Genomic DNA, 19827 nt, shown 5'->3' with positions numbered 1-19827 from the left:
CTCTCTCCCTCTCTCTCTCTCTCTCTCTCTCCCTCTCTCCCTCTCGTCTGTTCATGTTGCATTCTGTTCCTCTCCTTCCATCAACATCCGTCCCTTGAAAGCTTCTTAAACTTACTGATGCTAGCAGTGTGTGTGGAGAGCATTGTACATGCTTGCTCAGTGTGCCTTGAACATGGCAGCTGAGTGCAGGTGCCACACAAATCCCCCTTGCTACCTAGGAGTAAGCGGGGCATTGGCCCACAGAAATGAGGGAGAGCTTGAATCAGTCAGTTTAAGTCTCAACTTGAGCTCCTAGTGACAGTGTGAGATTATCATGTTAAGCTAAGTAGCATGGAAGATGTGGCTCAGTTGGTACAGTGTCTGCCTGGTGTGCATAAAGCTCTAGGTTCAGTCTCCAACACTGCAGAATGGAATTGCACATGCACACCTGTGATTCTAGTACTTGGGCAGAGGCAGGGAAACCAAAAATTCAAGGTTTACCTATATAGCAAGTTTAAGGCCAGCCTGGGCTATGGGAGATCCTGTTTTTTTTTTTTTTTTTAAGATTTATTTATTATTATACATAAGTACACTGTAGCTGACTTCAGACACACCAGAAGAGGGCGTCAGATCTCATTACGGATGGTTGTGAGCCACCATATGGTTGCTGGGATTTGAACTCAGGACCTTCAGAAGAGCAGTCAGTGCTCTTAACCACTGAGCTATCTCACCCCCCCCCCCTTTAAGGAGAAAGTAAAGCAGGAAAGAGAGAGGAAGGAAGAGAACAGAGATACATGACAAGAATAGGTTAGGTTGCAGGAAAATGAACAACTCCAACCTCAACGGATTAAGACCATGAATCATAGCTGCTGGGCTCACCTGGGTTCCACATTTGTCATCCTTACACCAAGGGGACTTAGAGGATGGGTGGCCACTACCTGGAGCCCTGCAGGTGCCATGCCAAAGAAAAAGTAGAGAGTTACTCATGAGTTTTAAAGCTTCCATTCAAAGTAGCAGGTGCCGTTTCTGGTCTCATTTTGTAGGCAAGAACCAGCTACAGGGTGACTGTAACTTGTGAGGCCACAGACATAATTCTGCTTGGAAAACCAAGGATGTGGTGCCCTGAGGGAAGTGCTGAAGCTAAAGACCTGTGGGAAGGGCTTTCCAGCTGGATGGTCATTGGCCTCCTTATACAGCAGGAATTCTTCTATCTCTATAGCTCCCCTCTCAGCCTGGTAGGGCTCGGTCTTACAGCAGAAGATTCTGAACTTTCTATTACTCTACCTTGGAATTGTGTCTTGAGAGAATTTACACAGTTTCAGGATCATAAAATACTTTCCTTTTTTCTTTTCTTGAGGTATTAGAATTTGCACATAGGGTCTCACACGGGCTAGGTGTCTTGGGCACTGTTCTTTTTCTGTGGAGAGAGAGAGAGAGAGAGAGAGAGAGAGAGAGAGAGAGAGAGAGAGAGAGAGAGAGATGTGTGTGGGTGCTGGGAGTGAAGTGTCATCATATCTCCATAAGAATGAAATAGGTCAATTGTTCTGCCATTGTTTTTAAAAGATACAGGNGAGAGAGAGAGAGAGAGAGAGAAAGAGAGAGAGAGAGAGATGTGTGTGGGTGCCAGAAAATGAAGCCCTGGAACTGAAATTAATTTACCTGAGCTGAGAATCCAATTTGGGAAGAGCATCTCAGTCTTGACCACCAAGCCACCTCTCCAGCCTCATGTTAGAATCATTCTTCCGTTCTTCGTTTCCAGGCTCCGTCTAGCCCAGGCTGTAGTTTAGGAGCCCCTGTCTTAGCACACGCGTAGGAGAAAAGCTCCAAAATGTCTTGTTATTGCTTTGTTTCACCTTCAAATATGACTTGGGAGTTAAGTCTCCATGAGAAGTTGTGACCAGATCACTGCATGATTCCTTCTAGACCTAGGTTCCCCAAATCTGTGCAAAAGCACCGCCCCCTTGTTGCCTTTTTTTCTCTTTTGCACATTGTGTTTGCCAGGAGGGTGGGTACCCTGTATGCCAGCAGGTGCTCAAGAAGGAAATGAGCACTGTGTGCTCTAGGGTGAGCACGTGTTCTGTTAAGGTTCTGTCTTTTTTTTTTTTTTTTATTATATGTAAGTACACTATAGCTGTCTTCAGACACTCCAGAAGAGGGCGTCAGATCTTGTTACGGATGGTTATGAGTCACCATGTGGTTGCTGGGATTTGAACTCTGGACCTTCGAAAGAGCAGTCGGGTGCTCTTACCCACTGAGCCATCTCACCAGCCTATATCTTACCGGTGTTTTCCACCCCTAGTTACTTCAGAAGAACCCTCAACATCATTCTGCAGTTCATCCCCGAGATGATTTTTATGCTGAGTCTGTTTGGATACCTGGTTTTCATGATCATTTTCAAGTGGTGCCGTTATGATGCCCACACATCCCGGAAGGCTCCGAGCATCCTCATCCACTTTATCGGCATGTTTCTGTTCGACTACGATGACTCTTCCAATGCACCCCTGTACGGCCATCAGGTAGCTCTGCTTTGAAAATACCTCCTCAGACCCACTCAGTTCTGTAAAATGTCTCTCACAGTCCAAGTACTGCAGAGTCGTTCTTTGCAAGATTGAGCCATCTTAGCACTCCGGGTAGAACCTTGTGTTCTCATTAAACCTGGCACAGCTTTGTGGCTGCCAGTCTTCCTGCCGGGGTAATGCACAAGGGACATTATTGTTGAGGAGTTGGAAACTGGCTAGGAAAAGAAGAAAAATAATCCTTCTGATGGATTGGCTCGAACTGTAAAATGCTCCAGTTTAAGTTTTAAACCTTGAAGGTTTACAAATCTTGGACTGGCAAGATAGATAGCTCAGCAGCAGGTAAGTGCTCACTGCCTGCCATTCTGATGACCAAGTTCAATTGCTGGGAGCCATATGGTGGAAGGAGCATTTGTTCCTTCCTGAAAGTTTTCCTTTGATCTCTGCATGCATGCAAAATAAACATAAATAAATAAATAAATAAATAAATAAATAAATACCTTAAAGGTTTCACTTGGGAGGCCCAGGCAGATGGATGTCTAAGTTTGAGGTCTTGTATAAAAAGTGTTCCAGGACAGCCAGGGCTACACAGTGACACTCTGTCTAAATATAAACAAACAAACAAACGAATAAAATCTTTTGTTAAAACTTTAACTAAGGTTCACATTGAAAGAAAATAGAAATAAAACCCAAAGCAGAAGTTCCTATTTTTCCACAGACTGTGGATTTCTGGAAAAGTGTGGGCCAGGTTCACGCTATCCCATGATTCCCAAAGTCAGCTGGCGCTCACCCCCACTTTCTGTTCTTCTATGGATGTATGTTCCAACAGTTTAGGGTTACTCTCACTCTGACCTTTCCCATTTCCTTTAGCCTCTTTATCAGCTTTACAGCTGTCCCTGTCCTCGGGCATAGAAAACCCCTCTCGAGCCTCAGATCCACAGATGCTCAAATCTCCTGTGTAAAATGGTGCAGTATTTGTGTAGAGCCCACGTAATCCCTCATGTTCCACCACTCTCCCCAGAGACAGGGTTTCTATGTATAACAACCCTGACTGTTCTGGAACTCACTTTGTAGAGCAGGCTAGCCTCAAACTCACAGAGATCCACGTCCTCTGCCTCCCAGGTGCAGGGACTAAAGGAGTGTGCCACTGTGCCAAGCTCTCCCCTACATTCCCTGGATCACCTTGGCATCTGGAAATGCCATTAACTTGCTGTAACACCATTTTCTAGGGGAAATAACAACTAGAAAAGGATCTTGAATGTGTTCAGAACAGAGAGTTTTGTTCTGTTAATATTTTTGGCTGGGTATGCATATGTGGAACTTGCAGAGATGGACAGTTGAGTATTAATTATTATTTTCAGCAGATTTAAATGTTTATCTGTTAGGTATCTTAGTGAGTGTTTAGGTGAGCATACTTATCACGGGTTTCATCAGGCACCACCATACACATGTAAGTGTTTAGGTGAGTGTGCATATCACGGGTTTCATGGCGGCACCATCACACATACCTGTCGTCATACTTCGTCTCATTTGTCCTCCCTGCTTCCTGTCCAGCATGCTCCTTCTCCCCATAAAATGTATTTTATCTTGAAAAAATAGAAATGCTCCCTTGGGACTGGATGTAATAAGAACTAAATGAACCATCCTTTTACTCTGGCCTCACCCAGAGATGAGCTAATGCAGGTAGAAGGCTGCTTTTTATAAGTGGAAGACCCCCTTCTACCCTGACTCCTCTGGACCAAGTTCTGTGGCTAGGATCACACTGGCGGCTCTTCCTTGGAAGCCAGGACCTGCAAGCATTAAGTGTCCCAGCTGACTTTGAGTCTTTTTCCTGGCCCTTCCGTTGTGTTCCCTTCCCTCTGGAGGCATCAAGCAAGAAAACCTGCCTCCTGACAAGGCTTTTGTACCAGACAGTTTTAGATAATAATCAGAGAAGAAACCTACCTCAGCAGGCCCTTTTGTGTCTGACTTGTTCAACGTATAAGGCAACCTTAGCTGGCCCCAGAATGCTGGCACAAAGGGAGTGTGTCTTAAAGGTTCCTTTATCCCGAGCTGGCATCAGAATGAATGTTTCTTTGGATTTCCCAAACAAACCTTTTCTTGTAGATGCTGGCCTTAGAGTAACCAAGTAACAAATCCTTTCAAGTAGGATTTGGATAGAGTAACCGAGTGTTTCCAGTGTTAACTAAGTGTAGAGGGGCCAGGGGTTCACTTAGTTTCGAAGAGGCACCAGGCGTGGCTTCCCAACTTCTTCTTCTAGTCCAAAACATTACAGGGCATTGGTTGCCTTCCCAAGGCCACCTAGAAAGGTTAATTAATGTTGACACGGTTTGAGATTTCCATAACCTCAGTCGGGGGTCACAAGATCGGAACAAATGGCAGTCACTAAAGTCTCCTCTCAGCTTTGCTCTGTCTGTCTTCCCATACACACCCCTTGCTAGGTCCAGGCACGGGAGGTCTGGTTGAAAAACTGGACATACAGCAGTGAGGTAGCTTTATGTACAGGGGCTTCATTGGGTAAGAACAGGGTGAGGACGTGTGACTCCTCCCTCTTTCGAGCATGGAAAATGGAGGGGAGGAGACTGAGCAGATAAAATGTTTCAAAAAATTTTCCACCGGGTAGAATGTGTTGCCACCGCTACCTGACAGGAACCTTGAGCTGGTGAGAGCAGCTGAGGAAACTGGAAGGCTCGCCTGCTGCATTTCCTTAGTTCCGGAGCACTTTTCTGTCCCTGCCCTAGCCAAGACTCCTGCCCCTCTTTCCACAAGAGCAGCTGAATCGCTCCTCAGAACTGGGAAATGTGGATGAGAAATGTGTTAAAAAAGAAAAAAACAAAACAAAACAAAACAAAACAAAAAACCAAAGTGGGGGAGGGGCTTGAAAGGAAATGTGAAGCTGGGGACTCCTCTTGGGTCTCAGCAGTGGTCAAAGGGGGAAACCATGAGAAACTGGGCTCTGAGTGCTTGGCAGACATCCCAACCTATGACAGGGAGAGGGTGTGAGGCAGAAAGCCTTGTAGAGGGTGTGGGGGAACTCTTGGTTTCTTTTTGAAGGGGGAAGGAGAGGGAAGGAGGATGAGAGAGCACAAATAATTACCTCACACTGGAAGAAATATGTAATTATTGATTGACTATAAGACGACCAAGGTTTTCAGTGGAGAGCTGGTTGGAGTCACGTGGCCTGCCAGTTTTCTCCTGCAACCAGGGTAACCATGCCTTGTAGCAGAGTAAAAGGGGAGAGAAACAGCTGTCTTCATAGCGAGTCCTGAGAGGACTTGACTGGCTCTATGTGCTGTGAGAATATCGCACGGGCTGCATAGAGAGTAAGCAATGCAGAAATGGTTTGCATCCTTCCATGGGCACAGAGCACCACAGGACAGCATTTCTCTGTCTACACAAGGAACACAGCAAATGTGAGGGTGATTTGTTGAGGAGCTTTTAGATGGTACAGGGGATGCGGGGGAAATCCCACTGTGCATGGGAAGGACACTTGGTGGTCATCTTAGTGACTGGTCGTCGTTTTGATCTTACAGCAAGAAGTCCAGACTTTCTTTGTCATCATAGCGCTGGTGTCTGTACCGTGGATGCTTTTGATTAAGCCATTTGTCCTTAGAGCCAAGCACCAGAAATCTCAGGTAAGGACTGGCTTTTAGTTTGCCTGCTGTGGATCATAGCACACACTCCTAGAAATGAAGTCTCCACTGGGGAGAGAGTGGTGGACTTCCCTGCGGGGCCTGGGGAGGTCTCAAGAGTATAGAGTCCCTCGAGGGCTCTTTTCTTCTAGCACAATGACTGTTCATTTCCCAAACAAGTAAGTCTTGAAATCTTTAGACTCTGCTCATAGGATGTGTGTGTGTGTGTGTGTGTGTGTGTGTGTGTGTCCTAGCCAGAATTAATTCTGGATTAATTATTCGGAATTAATCTGAAGATTACTAAGCATCTAGACTGCTGTTCGACTTACCTTTTGTTTTTTTAAAGACAGAGTCTCACTGTATAGCCTTGGCTGATCTGGTATTCACTATGTAGCTCACACTAGCCTCAACCTGAAGCAATCCTCCTGCCTCTGCCTCCCTAGTACTAGGAGTACAGGCAAACACCACCATGGCCCCCATATAATTCTACTTTTAGAAGGTGGTGCTACAGCCTATATCTTAGGAAACCCTCATAGTAGACACATTCAAATAGGACAGTTTTAATTTATGAATAACTTCCTGCTATTGCCAAATATCAACTTCAATCAATATTTTTTTCTTTTGTTTAACCTGCCTTGAGCCTCAGATGTACCCAGGTTGTACAGTAACATAAAGCAAATAGTATTTGGGGAGATTAACCCCTTCCGGGGAACTTGGATGGCTTCCCGATGTCTTCTGTCAGTGCAGAAGATATAGCCGACTCTATTGAGATTTTTAGATACCTTCAACGGCTGTAGGCACTACATTCGACTTTTCTAAAATGCAAGGTGCCTATTAACCTCAGCTATCATTTATGTGGGGTCTGGAGAAGGAGAATAACCAAGCAAAAGGCCAAATAATCATAGCATGATAGACGAGAGATACCTCGCTGACACCGAATGAGGGCCACTCTCTCGTTGATACTTTAATAACTCGGAGGCCAATACTTTAATAACTCGTGTCTTCCTCTCCTTGCTTGTCAACAGCTGCAGTCTTTCACAATCCACGAGGATGCCGTGGAGGGTGACCACTCGGGCCCCTCTGCTAAGAAGACTGCAGGTGCCCATGGGATGAAGGACGGCCATGAGGAGGAGGTATCTGAGATGGAGTACCAAAGGCCAGCTTCTCAGTTTGCATAGAGTCTAGGACTGGGATATGATCTTTACAGTAACACGGGTGCCTGAATGAACTCAGCACGGGCTAGGGGGGGTCTACGGGCCTCTGCTGGTCTCAGCCTATGGCTCCTTAGTCAGAAGGTTTCAGATAGCCCAGGGACGTAGCTCAGAACAGGGAGTTAACATCGACTATGAAAATGCTTTACTATTTTAGCCAATTATATCTTAAAGATAACAGCAGTAGCCAATTACTGCTGTTATCTTTAAGAGCATGTGCATGCCAACCAACCTATCAGCCCAGCAGCCTAGAGGGTCCCTCGAGCTGCACCAGAAACATTGTGTGAGCCTAGCACGGGTGCCACCTCTGGTGCCACAGCTTGTGTCTAGCTTGAGGTATTGACGTAAGCAGTGGATTGCTGTGGATCCCAGCTCTTTTCTTCAATATAATGTATCTGGCTTTTCTAAGCCTCGGCCTCATGTCTAGAATTCCCTGCGGAATGCTTCCTCTCATGCAGCTCACTGTCACCCCAAGCTCAGCCCCCGTAAGTCAGCTACCCCGTCCTCCAAGCCAGGGTTATCAATGCCATCCTTGGCAGCACCTTGAGTCCTGTATGATCCCTGACCCCAACTGATTCCTTCTTCATGGTCCCGGAATACTCAGTGAGTCAGCCAGTACAGTCATCGTTACAATTCAAAGGGCTCTCAGCACTCCTTTCTTCTCTCCTCTCTTCCTGGTGAGAGTGCAGGCTGGCTCCAGAAGTACGCTGGAGAATATCATAACCGATAAGCCACCAGAGTTGTACAAGGGGTTTAGGGCATGCCCTTTGCTGTAGATGGATTTTTTTTTCTTGGCGAGATTTCTAGAAAATTGCAGGTTTGCAGCTGAAAAGGGAAAAAGGCCTTAAGAAAATGTTAGAATTCTTTTAAAAAAAATATTTATTTTATGTATATGAGTACACTGTGACTGTCTTCAGACAAACCAGAAGAGGGCATCGGATTCCATTACATATGGTTGTGAGCCACCATGTGGTTGCTTGGGATTTGAACTCAGGACCTCTGGAAGTGCAGTCAGTGAGCTGAGCCATCTCTCCAGCCCGAATGTTAGAACTCTTGACTTTGCTGGCTGTCTTCCCATTCCATTCCTTATGTCCCCATTCCTCCCTTTTCTATCCCAGCCCACATTGACTCTGGCTGATGGTAATCTAAGATACAGTTTGTAACTAACTGGAAGACAGGAGTTCAAAGCCCCCCAATTACCCTGATATGATGAAAATTTATTACAATATATCCTATACCATAAGTATGTAGATTACTGTAATAAAAAGGGAAATTAGATTTTAATGTTCCCACTGTAAAAGGAAAAAGGAAGGGAGAGAAAGAATTAATGAAATGAGATAGAAAATGCTCTTTCACAGTTCAACTTTGGAGACATCTTTGTCCACCAAGCCATCCACACCATTGAGTACTGCCTGGGTTGCATCTCCAATACAGCCTCATACCTTCGGCTCTGGGCCCTCAGCTTGGCTCATGCAGGTGAGTGTGCAACCTGGGAATGGTGGGGCAGGGGGAGGGGAGAGGAGTTGGCACCCATACTATCAAGAGAATAGGCTTACTGCATTCATAAGCACAAGTGCCTTCCCTGGGTCATTTAGCGCTTTTCCTTGGTGTCTTTCTGGTCCTTAAGCAACCTACTATAGTTTCCCATGCTTCTGAATTTATGTGAACAGAATCTTAGCATGGGCCTGGTGTGACAAAATGCCACATCAGACTGTGTGGCTTCAGCCAGTCACTGATTTTTCTTACAGTTCGGGAGGCTGGAAGTTTGAGATGAGAGGGCCAGTGTGGGTGGGCTGGGATGGAAGCTTGCTTCTCTAACATCCTCATGCAGACGTGTCGGGGAGTGAGAGCTGAGATGTCACAGTGAACAAGTTCTTAATTTCCCTAATCCCATGGCAAAGGGACCCCTCTCATGTTTCCAATCACCTCCCCTCCAAGACCCCGTCTCCAAATACTGTGAGGTGGAAAGTTCAGATCTCAACACAGGAGCCCAGGGAGGGCCACAGGCAAACCGTGCTTCATGCATTCTTTTAGATGTAGCATTTTTGTGCCTATCTCGTGTTATTTCAGATTTGTTCCTTTTGCTGCCGACAGCTCTAGTTGGCTTACTTTCCCTGGTGATCAGTGTGGTGCTGAGTAATTTGTCTGGTTCTTGTTGGAAGCTCCACCACAGTGATCAAAGCTGTGGTGCACAAGCTCCTGCATGACCCTCAGAGGCACCCTGGCATCTGAGGTGATAGGCTGAGAGGGCTGTGCACTGAGCGATGTGTGTGTGACACGGCTGGAGGCTGAGGATGTCCCTCCTTGCTCCCACAGAGCTGTCCGAGGTGCTGTGGACCATGGTCATGAGCATCGGCCTTCGCCTTCAAGGCTGGGCAGGGCTCGTTGGCGTCTTCATCATTTTTGCGGTCTTCGCCGTCCTCACCGTGGCCATCCTCCTCATCATGGAGGGCCTCTCAGCCTTTCTGCACGCCCTCCGGCTGCATTGGTAAGCCTGCTCGTCCCCAGGGAGCTGGGGGCTGAATTGGGGAAGGGCCATCCGCAGGGCTGGCTGGTCAGAGTCACAATTCAACTCCGTTTGTGGAACCTTAGTTATCCATATAAATGGATAGAATGCATGGTGTGACGGATGTTCACATGTATGCAGATGTGCTGGCTGCCCTGTCATGAAGCCCTCATTTGCTCTCGTCACTACAGCTGGCTTCAGAGACTACGGTGCAGCTGGGTAGAGGATGCTGTGTTGTCGTAAAGCTATCCCGACCGACCATCCTTGGTACACACTCATTTTATACATATGAGTGTTTTGCCAGTGTGTTTGTCTATATACCTTATGTATGCAGTGCCTGTGGAGGCCAGAAGAGGGCGTCAGATACCCTGGGACTGGAGTTATACACACTCATGAGCTGCCATGTGGGCGCTGGGAATCAAATCATCCTCTGAAAGAGCAGCCAGTGCCATTAAAGACTGAGCCACCTCTCTAGTCCTAAAAAATATTCTTATGTTTACATGTTGAGTGGAGAGAATTGAGGCGTCTCCTGTCACCATGCTGACATTTCCCTCGATTGCTTGAAGCACACCTCTGTAGCACCACAATACAGAAATGAGCGAGGGTAATGCTGGACATGAAGTGACTTTAAAAAACGCAGGCCAATTTGATATGCCATGTTTAGTTGCTATCTCTGGGAGGCCTGCCCTTTTCTGAAGGGAAAAGGGAGTAGGAGTGGTGGGGGTTGGGGTAGGGGGAGGAGCTGGGAGGAGAGGAAGGAGAGGAGAGAGAGAGAGAGAGAGAGAGAGAGAGAGAGAGAGAGAGAGAGAGAGAGAGAGAAAGGAAGGATACAGGCCAAGCTTCTGTTCATTTTGGACTCTGCAACTGGAAGTCAGGGTGGAGATGGGAAGCCACATAGAGAGCTGACGCCTCATGTACTCAGATGATCAGTGTGTTGGGGGGCGGGGCGGGGAGGAGCGCGTCCTTGCTTGGATGGAGGCTGTGGAAGTTCATGATGTGGGGGAGGGGTGTGCTGTGGCTGGTGAAGCCTGAGGAAGAGAAGTGGGAGGAAGAAGGCGTGGTAAGGAGGCTCAAAAGGTCATCTGGTTCCCATGGTGTTCTGCGCCTTGCTCCTGCCTGCCTGCCTCTAGCTGGCACTTCAGTCTGCTTTTCTTATCTTTTTTTTTTTTTTTTGGTTTTTCTAGACAGGGCTTCTCTGTATAGCCCTGACTGTCCTGGAACTCACTTTGTAGACCAGGCTGGCCTCGAACTCAGAAATCCACCTGCCTCTGCCTCCCGAGTGCTGGGATTAAAGGCGTGCGCCACCACACCTGGCTCAGTCTGCTTTTCTTGCTTTTCCCTATCACCATAGGGTGGAATTCCAGAACAAGTTCTATGAGGGGGCTGGCTCCAAGTTCTGCCCCTTCTCCTTTAAGCACGTCCTGGAAGGGACGGCTGAGGAGTAGGCCTGTCTGTATCCTGGTGCAGGCTGAAGAAATCCACTCTCGTCTCTGACGTCAGCCCGGGCCAGGTGTCCCGTGCCGAAGCCCTTCTTGGCTATCTGAAGCGTGAAGCTGTGTAAGGTGCAGTATTTAACAGGACTTATCCACCTAACTGAGGGGCTATTTTGATGAATCATTTGGACTTCATGTGTAGTCTTCATGATCAAATACTAAAATAACTGGGAAACGGGGAAGGGGGACACCAGACCGCTATCTTCCTGTGATAGTTTATTTTTATTTTACTTTCTTTCTGTTTTGAGACAACGTCTCTCTAGCTTTAACTGTTCTGGAAATAACCACACAGGCCAAGGATGTCCTTGACCTTGAACCCAGGCTCCTCCTGCCCCTACTTCCCAAATGCTGAGGTGACAGGCAGGAGCCCCCTCACCTGAAGTCCTGGCGTATTTCAAGTGTTATAATCATGAAAATAAACGTCTGCTTTCTTCACTTGTTTCTTTAAGATGTCGTTATTCCAAATTAATCCTTAACATTTAGCATTGGCATTTAAATGCCAACGCAGAACAATGGGGTTACACAACCTAATCCCCAGGGAAAGGATCAGGTTTGTTTTCCCTCCCCCCCCCCAGGCCTGGGGCTTAGCATTACAAGTTTAGGGGCTCTCAAACCTTGTCACCCCACAGGAGGAAGCACAGCTAATGCCCTCTGTGGGAGAGGGAGGTTCAGCTTGGCTCTCTGCATTGCTAAGTCCTGAGAAATGAAACATGACCACATGACATCATTCTTGGGGCGCTGTTTATTGTTAACACACACTGTGCTGGGGTAACTGGAGCAGGGGATGCAGCGGCATGGTGGGCTATGGAAACAGTGTACAAAGAAGGAGACTACCTCATAGTTGGGGGACTGAGGGCCCAGAACCAACCTATTAGGATCCCTGAACTCCCCCAAGTGCCTGTGGAGATTCCTCCCGTGCACCGGTCTTTCTGAATGGCCTGCCAACTCTATTGAAACCCTAGAAGTAAGACTGAGTCACATTTGTAATGCTCCACAGTTGACTAAGTCCTTTTTACATGAAGAGCTGATCGTGTTCAAAGATTCCTTTTAGATGGGAGTATGCTTGCGTGTGTTAGCGTGTACAGGTGCAGGCACATGTCCGCCATGACACTTATGGAGATTAACGACAACTTCCCATGCTGCTGGGTGCACCAGGCTAGCTGGCCTGTGAGCTTCCAGGGAACCTCCTGTCTCTGACTCCCATCTTGCTTTAGGCACAGTGAGATTATAGACGCACACGACTGTGCCTGACTTTTACATAGCTTCTGCGGGATTTGAACTTAGGTCCTCATGCTTGTGTGGTGAACACCTGATCCACCGGCCATCTTCCCAGCTTGGGAATCTTATCTTTTAGATAAGATTTGCTGACCTGTGTCGAGATTGACTGGGGATGATAGAAGCAATGCCCAAATCTTCTATGCACTTGACGGGGAGAATAATTCCATTTCTTGTCCAATGATGCACATGATGAGGAGCTCAAACACAGGCACCATTTGGTGCATAGAGGGCTCTCCACCTCTCTATAGAAGAGGGATTGTAAGACCTGGGCAATAGAGGAGATGCTCAAGCCAATGACGACTGAGAAGCCCATGGCTCTCCTACTGCCACAACCCTCAGGGAGTTTTAAGTTCTCAGTGTTCTTCTGGACATACATCTAAAGAATGCACTCCAAGTCGATGGCTCAAAGGCACCACTCACCCCTACTCTTTCAGAAATGCTCCCCCCAACCCCCAGCCTGAGAGTGACAAGGCAGAGTCCCTGGAGGCTTGGCAGCTGCGTTTTGTCTCTGGGAACACTGTTATTTTCTCTGTTAACAAGGGATCCGGTGAGGGCTGTTTTGGAGGGGGTGTGACCTCAGAATGCCAGGTGGCTTCTTAATGAATCCAGTCTGGAGAAGTGAGGTGAAGGGGGGGGGGAGGGAAGGGGCCAGGCTGCTCTGAAAGGTGAGTTCAGAGGAGAGAGGCCCCCCAGTGCTGCCAGAGGGCTGTGGGGCAACAGCCTGGCCAGTGCACAGGGACCTGGAACACTTTCCAAGGAACACAGAGGTGAGAAACTTTCAGGCAACAGGCTGTTTTTAACTGCTGCTGTTCACTGTAGAGAGGGGAGCTGACTATTTGTGTGTGACTGGAGGCAAAAGGAGTGCGAAACTTTTTTTTTTTTTAATATTTATGTATTGTATATGTGGAGGTGTGTGTGTGTGTGTGTGCATGCACATAGGTTTGTGCCCTATACACATTCCTAGAAGTCAGAGGAGGACCCCAGGTGCTCTCCGTATCACTGTCCCCTTACTCCCTTGAGAAAGAGTCTTTTATTGAACCCGGAGCTCTACCGGCAGCCAGCAAAACCCAGTGACCCTCCCAGCTCTGCCCCTGGTGCTGTTATAGAGGGCCACAACCATACTGGCTTTTTTTCCCCACTTCTTTTTTTTTATTATTATTAGATATTTACATTTCAAATGTTATCCCCAAAGTCCTCTATACCCTCCCCCACCCCCTACCCTATTCCTCAACCTACCCAGCTTCCTGGCCCTGGCATTCCCCTGTACTGGGGCATATGATCTTTGCAGACCAAGGGCCTCTGATCCCATTGATGGCCGATTAGGCCATCCGCTGCTACATATGCAACTAGAGACACAGTTCTGGGGGGTACTGGTTATTTCATATTGTTGATCCTCCTATAGGGTTGCCGACCCCTTTAGCTCCTTGGGTACTTTCTCTAGCTCCTTCTTTAGGGGACCTGTGTTCCATCCAATAGATGACTGTGAGTATCCATTTTTGTATTTGCCAGCATTCTGGCTTTTAATATGGGTTCTAGGAATTTGAAATTGGGGTCCTTATATAAGTATTCACCCAGTCCCTTATTGATGATGCTATAAAACAATTGCATCACACATCAGTAAAAAAGATCTACAGGGGCCCAATTATTTCTGGCTTCTATTTAGTATATCGAAATACAGGAGAATAAAGTTATCAGTCTTCCTGGCAGTTTGGTTACTTGGGGGCCCCTCCTGCCCTTTTGAGTAGCAGAGTCAACCATTATTCTCTCCATGTCTCTCCCTGTCCCCTTCTCTGGTTGTTTGAGGGGCATGCGTTGCATCCTCACTTCAGTGTTTAAGGAAGAACTGTCTGGGATGCTAGTTCTTTTCCTTGTTTTGCTGGGTTGGTTTGGTTTAGCTTCTGCCCTGTCTTCCCTCTTTCCCTCCCTCCCTTCCTGCCTCCTTCCTCCATCCCTTCCTCCTTTCCCTCTCCTCTCTTCTTCCTCATGAGGCCCTCACCTACCTGAGGAGCTGTTAGCAGCGACCGACGGCTGTCGGGGAAGGAGAGTATTTAACGCACTACAGAGTCCGTTTTATAACCAAGAGCCACTACTTCATAAAAAGTTACTAACTAGAGGATGGAGAGATGGCAGAGGGAAAGGGCTAGCCCGTGTAAGCATGGGAGCTGAGTTTAGATCCCCAGTACATACATAAAAAGCCAGGTGTGGTACCATATACTTATAATCCCAGTGTTGGGGAGGCAGAAATAGGAGGATTACCTGGGGCTCACTGGCTGGCCAGTCTAGCCTAAGCAGTGAGCTCCAGGCCAAGGAGAGACCTTGTCTCAAGGGTGATGGGTGACATTCCTGAGGATGACACCTGAGGTTGTTCTCCACATTCCACATACACACAAATGTCTGAGGCTGGGGGGGAGAGGGAAGGCAGCTCACAAGGAGTTCTCCGACCCATGTGTGTGTGTGTGTGTGTGTGTGTGTGTGTACTCCAGCGCATGTGTACGTAACACACCTTTACCAAATAAGAACAGCTCTCCAAGAAGTGTCTCAACAGTGTTTGGAAAAAGGACAGTCATTTTAGAAATGACTGCCCACATTGGCAGGCTCCTGAAGGGGTGAGATCAACTGTTTTAAGATCGGAACCTACCTCCAGATTGAGACAGGCCCTTGTCTACTCCCTCAAGGGTTAATCCAGTGGGGAAGGTCCAGTGAACCTAGCTAGGGGACCACTCCTGGGAAAGTGGGTTTACTTTAGGATGCTTTTCCATCCTAGAGTTCCTGCCTCTTAGTGTACTCCCTATGAGCTGCTTTTGTGTGTCAACTTGACACAAGCTGGAGTTATCGCAGAGAAAGGAGCCTCCCTTGAGGAAACGCCTCCATGAGATTCAGCTGTAAGGCATTTTCTTAATTAGTGATCAAGAGGGGAGGGCCCATTGTGGGTGGTGCCATCCTTGAGCTGGTAGTCCTGGGTTCTATAAGAAAGCAAGCTGAGCAAGCCAGGGGAAGCAAGCCAGTAAGCAGCACCCTCCATGGCTTCTGCATCAGCTCCTGCCTCCCTGTTCCTGCCCTGTGTGAGTTCCTGTCCTGACTTCCTTTGGTGATAATGAACAGCAGTGTGGAAGTGTAAGCTGGATAAACCCTTTCCTCCCCAACTTGCTTCTTGGCCATGATGTTTTGTGCAGGAATAGAAGCCCTGTCTAAGACAGCTACCCCAGCGGTTGGCTGGGTTTGTGTACCTGTCTAAGTTCTAACTCAGAAAACCGTAATGCTGGCCAGAGCCCAAGTATCCAACCCTTGACACACAGGGATGCCTGTCCTGGGCTGCTGTAGGCAACGGTCTGTGGCTTCTAGGCTTTAGGAAGAGGAGCCTTGTTTCTGGGTGTGTCTGGGTGTGATGTGTCAGTTTTATTGGACTACAAGAAGTTGTCGAATCACACACAGAGACTGTATCCATTTGGAGGTAAGTATACAGCTGTAGAGCCATCCGGAATGTTTGTGCCTAAATCTACTCACCTCCGGTTGCTGCATTTCACTGCTGCTGCGGCATCTTCCTCCTCTCTCTTCCTCCTCCATCATCTCGTGAGGCAGTTAGCATAAAGTTTTAGTATAGAACACAGTGTCGTGTGCCTCCTGTGTAGGGTCCATCCCTCACACTGGCTGCATCCTGTGCCAGCTTTCCAGATTATACCCCTGCCTCGCATCCCTGGCAGTTACTCTTTCCCGGCACCATCGTCCGAGTCAAACTGATCCCTTCCATACCCGACTTATTTGCTTGATATCATATCCTCAGCCTCTTTCTATGTTGTTAACAATGGCGGGATTTCCTTCTTTTATGACTGGATAACACTCTGTTGTATGTACACGATGCATTTTTCTTATGCGCATATCCATCAGTAGATGGTGAGGTTGCTTCCTGTCTTGGCTGTTATAAGTGATGTTGTAGTATGACCCGAGATACAGGCGTTCCTTTAGGATAGCTGCCTCCAGTTCCTCTGGAGACCCATGTCCCTAGAGTTTGAACCATTGTGTAATACGATAGTTCTACTTTTACTTCTTCTTCTTCTTCTTCTTCTTCTTCTTCTTCTTCTTCTTCTTCTTCTTCTTCTTCTTCTTCTTCTTTTTTTTTTTTTTTTTTTTTTTTTTTTTTGAGGAAACATCGTACTCTATCCACGATGGCTGTGTCAATTTACACTCTAACAGCATGTGAGGGTCCCACGGTTTCACATGTGTCACACCCGTGCTCTGCCACTGAGTTGCATCCTCAAGCCCTTTCCCAACGTTTTGATAATCGCTATTCCCAGGGGTGTGAGCTTAAGTTTCTATGTGGCTTGTGAGCCCCTCCCCAGTCTGTCCCGGAGTCATTGACTTCATACGGCCTCTTTTGAGTGTTTTGTTTTGATGACACTGAACCTTCCCATGTAACCCTGTCAACCAGTGAGGTTTTCATTTTTAATTTCCTAGGAACAAATACATTTTAACACCCTCACTGTATTTCCAGGTTTTGCAGTCTTTGTGTGTGTGTGTGTGTGTGTGTGTGTGTTATCAAGTCAGGGTTTCTCTGTCCTGGAACTCGCTCTGTAGACCAGCCTGGTCTTGAACTCTGTATTCAGAGATGCACATTCCTCTGCCTCCTGAGTGCTGAGATTAAAGGCTTGTGCCACTGTTGCTTGGGTCAGTCATCACTGTGTCTGTGTGTGTGTGTGTGTGTGTGTGTGTGTGGCAGCAAATGCTTAATTAGCAGTCCTAACAGCAGCAGTGACCAGTGCTCTTGGCTTCCTCTTACAGAGCAGGTCAGTGCATACCTGGTGGAAGATAAGTGCTTTCTGTGAGCTAACTTGTTTGCTCCTCACACCAGGCTAGGAGTTAGGTGCAATACTATATTATTCCCATTTTAGGGGTGAGGAGCAGAAGGCAAATTCCTCAAGCCAGTAAACAGCAGAGGGACTCTAAACACAAGAGTAGTCTGTCACAGACAAAATGGATGACGGAGGACAAAAATATCCTAGGACTTGCATGTGCACGGGTGTGGGTGCTCATGTGTGTTGTATGTAGAGGTCAAACTTAGGTGCCTGTACACGTACATGCATGTGTATGTGCATACTACGGGTCAACCTAGGGTGTGGTTACTCAGGAATGCTGTGCACCATTTTCTGAGGCAGGGTTTCTCACTAGCATGTAACTCACAGATCTGGCCATGCTGGCTGGCCAGAAAGCCCCAGGAATCTTCTTGTCTCCACATTAGATTTTTTTCCCCATGGGTTCTCTATATACAGAAAGCTCCTCATGTGTGCACAGTAAGCACTTTGCTGACTGAGCCTATCTACCAATCTACTGTCTAGGACTTTTGAGGGCTCAAGGCAATTTTACATGGAGTGGACTTGGCATGTGATATGTATTCTATAGCATGGTATTTCTTCTCTGCCACTCACCCTGGCTTCATTAGGGAAGCTGTGTGGGGAATCAGTGACCTAGATGGCAGCCAAACAGACAGAGCCCGTGACGATCATCAGCCTTCGGAAACTGAGCCAGGCAGCCCCAGAACCGCAGCAGAAAGGTAAGACCACCCCCAAACATCAGCTTTCAAACTGGTGCTTAACATTGCTATAATAATGAATTAGGGGTCAAGGCTGTGGGTCAGGTGGGAGACTGTTTGCCTGTACAAAGCCCTAAATTTGATTCTCAGTACCACATAAACTGGGTACAGAGGTACATGTCTGTAATCCCATGTAGAGGCATGAGAGTCAGGAGTTCAGGGTCATCCTCAGCTACGTAGGCATTTGAAGTCAGTCTAGGCTACACAAGAGGGAGTAATAAATGATAATGTACCTGTAGAGGTGGGCCATGGTCCTCAAGGGTTCCCCCGCCCCCATACCCAGTGGCCCTCATACTTTGCCTTCCTTGTCAGAGACCAAGACATTCACGGTGGAGGATGCAGTGGAGACCATCGGCTTCGGGTGCTTCCACATTGCACTCTTCCTAATCATGGGCAGCACCGGGGTGAGCTCACGTGGAGAAGCTCTGCGGCTGTGACTCGGTCCTCACTGTTTAGCACTAAGTTCCTGGGGACCCCCAGCACTGGGCTGTCCCTTCCCGGGAGTGGGAATCCTGTGGAAATTGTTTCGTCAGCCTTTGCAGTGGGTTGGCTGGGAACAATGTGTCTGTTCTGGCAACTCAAGACTCATCTTAAAGGTTTACACTGAGCAGGGAAGGACTGGCGTTACTTCATGTGGAGTAGACGCAAGCTCTGAGCATGTGTTGGTACTATCTGGAATACCTGCTGTCGGGAAGACTCGAGATCCCCTAAGAGACTCAGTCATCCCCTTCATATCAGTGGTATTTGTTTCTCCTAAATCCTCCGTGTTGTGTGCTAGGCATGGTGGGTACATCTGTAGTCACCGTATTTGGCAGATATCTAGAAGAGGATCTGGAGTTCAAGGTTCTCTTCTGCTAGGTGTTGAATTTGAGGCCAGCTAGGGATACGTGAGATCTAACTTTCCTCCAGATGTACACAGTGGCACAGACCCTTATACTCACATGCACACGTTTAGGCTTTTTTAAGTTTTAGGAAGGGCTGGTGGAAAAGAGGTTGCCTAGCATGTGAAATTCCAGCAAGATTCTGGGAGAGATACCCCCCTCCCCCCAGTACAAAGATCAAATCTGTTTCTTTTGGGAAATGGGGTTTTATTTTGTGGTGCTTGGTATGGTAGATTAGGTGATTGCTGTCCTAAATATTTAATTCTCTTAAGACTTTCACCAAATATCCACTAATCACATGGGTGTGATTCTAGGACTTGGGAGGAGGAAGCAGAAAGATTGGAAGACAAGTTTGGTAAATTGAAAGCTTCTCTGGGATGGTCACGCTGTCTGAGTCCTGTGCTAAAACATCCCAGTATCTGAACTCTGAGCACAGCTGGGATCCTGTAGGGGAGACAAGCCACACACTAACAAGAAAGCCCGGCAGTTAGGGATCACGATTTCCCCTTTCCACGCCAGGCCTCCACATTACTGTAATAAACGATCCTATGACTGTCCCAGCGGTGTCATGGAGAGAACCCGCGAACAAATATGCTCTCTTCCTTTATTTCTCCTTCCTCTTCCTTGCTATGATGTCAGTGTTCGTTCTGTCCTGCAGGTACAAGTCCTCAGATCTGATTGGGTACAGCGGTAGGCACAGTAGTCCCGCTAGAGTTATCACAGAGAAAGGAGCTTCAGTTGGGGAAA

At 47.5% G+C, this 19827-nt stretch overlaps 2 protein-coding genes across 3 annotated transcripts in view; both read left to right on the top strand.

Annotated features, from left to right (window-relative positions):
• The window catches only part of Atp6v0a4 (ATPase H+ transporting V0 subunit a4), a 49848-nt gene extending 38075 nt beyond the window's left edge, over nt 1-11773 (top strand). Inside the window, exons 16-21 of one of the 2 annotated variants that reach the window (XM_029534915.1) lie at nt 2279-2495; nt 6029-6130; nt 7153-7260; nt 8697-8814; nt 9655-9826; nt 11196-11773. In XM_029534915.1, coding sequence (XP_029390775.1) covers nt 2279-2495; nt 6029-6130; nt 7153-7260; nt 8697-8814; nt 9655-9826; nt 11196-11289 — 811 coding nt within the window. In that variant the 3' untranslated portion in view covers nt 11290-11773. Of the gene's footprint in view, nt 1-2278; nt 2496-6028; nt 6131-7152; nt 7261-8696; nt 8815-9654; nt 9827-10035; nt 10127-11195 lie in introns of those variants that run through there. The other variant, XM_029534916.1, reaches the window with a different exon arrangement.
• A 6297-nt stretch (nt 11774-18070) lies between these two features.
• Nucleotides 18071-19827, top strand: part of Svopl (SVOP like) — a 54234-nt gene continuing 52477 nt past the window's right edge. Inside the window, exons 1-2 of the mRNA XM_029534917.1 lie at nt 18071-18160; nt 18512-18603. Coding sequence (XP_029390777.1) covers nt 18079-18160; nt 18512-18603 — 174 coding nt within the window. The 5' untranslated portion in view covers nt 18071-18078. The remainder of the gene's footprint in view (nt 18161-18511; nt 18604-19827) is intronic.

The sequence above is a fragment of the Mus pahari genome, chromosome 2 (assembly GCF_900095145.1).
Source record: "Mus pahari chromosome 2, PAHARI_EIJ_v1.1, whole genome shotgun sequence".
Classification (NCBI taxonomy): domain Eukaryota; kingdom Metazoa; phylum Chordata; class Mammalia; order Rodentia; family Muridae; genus Mus; species Mus pahari.
Note: the sequence above shows the minus strand (reverse complement) of the source record. Positions and strands in the feature narration are given on the sequence as shown.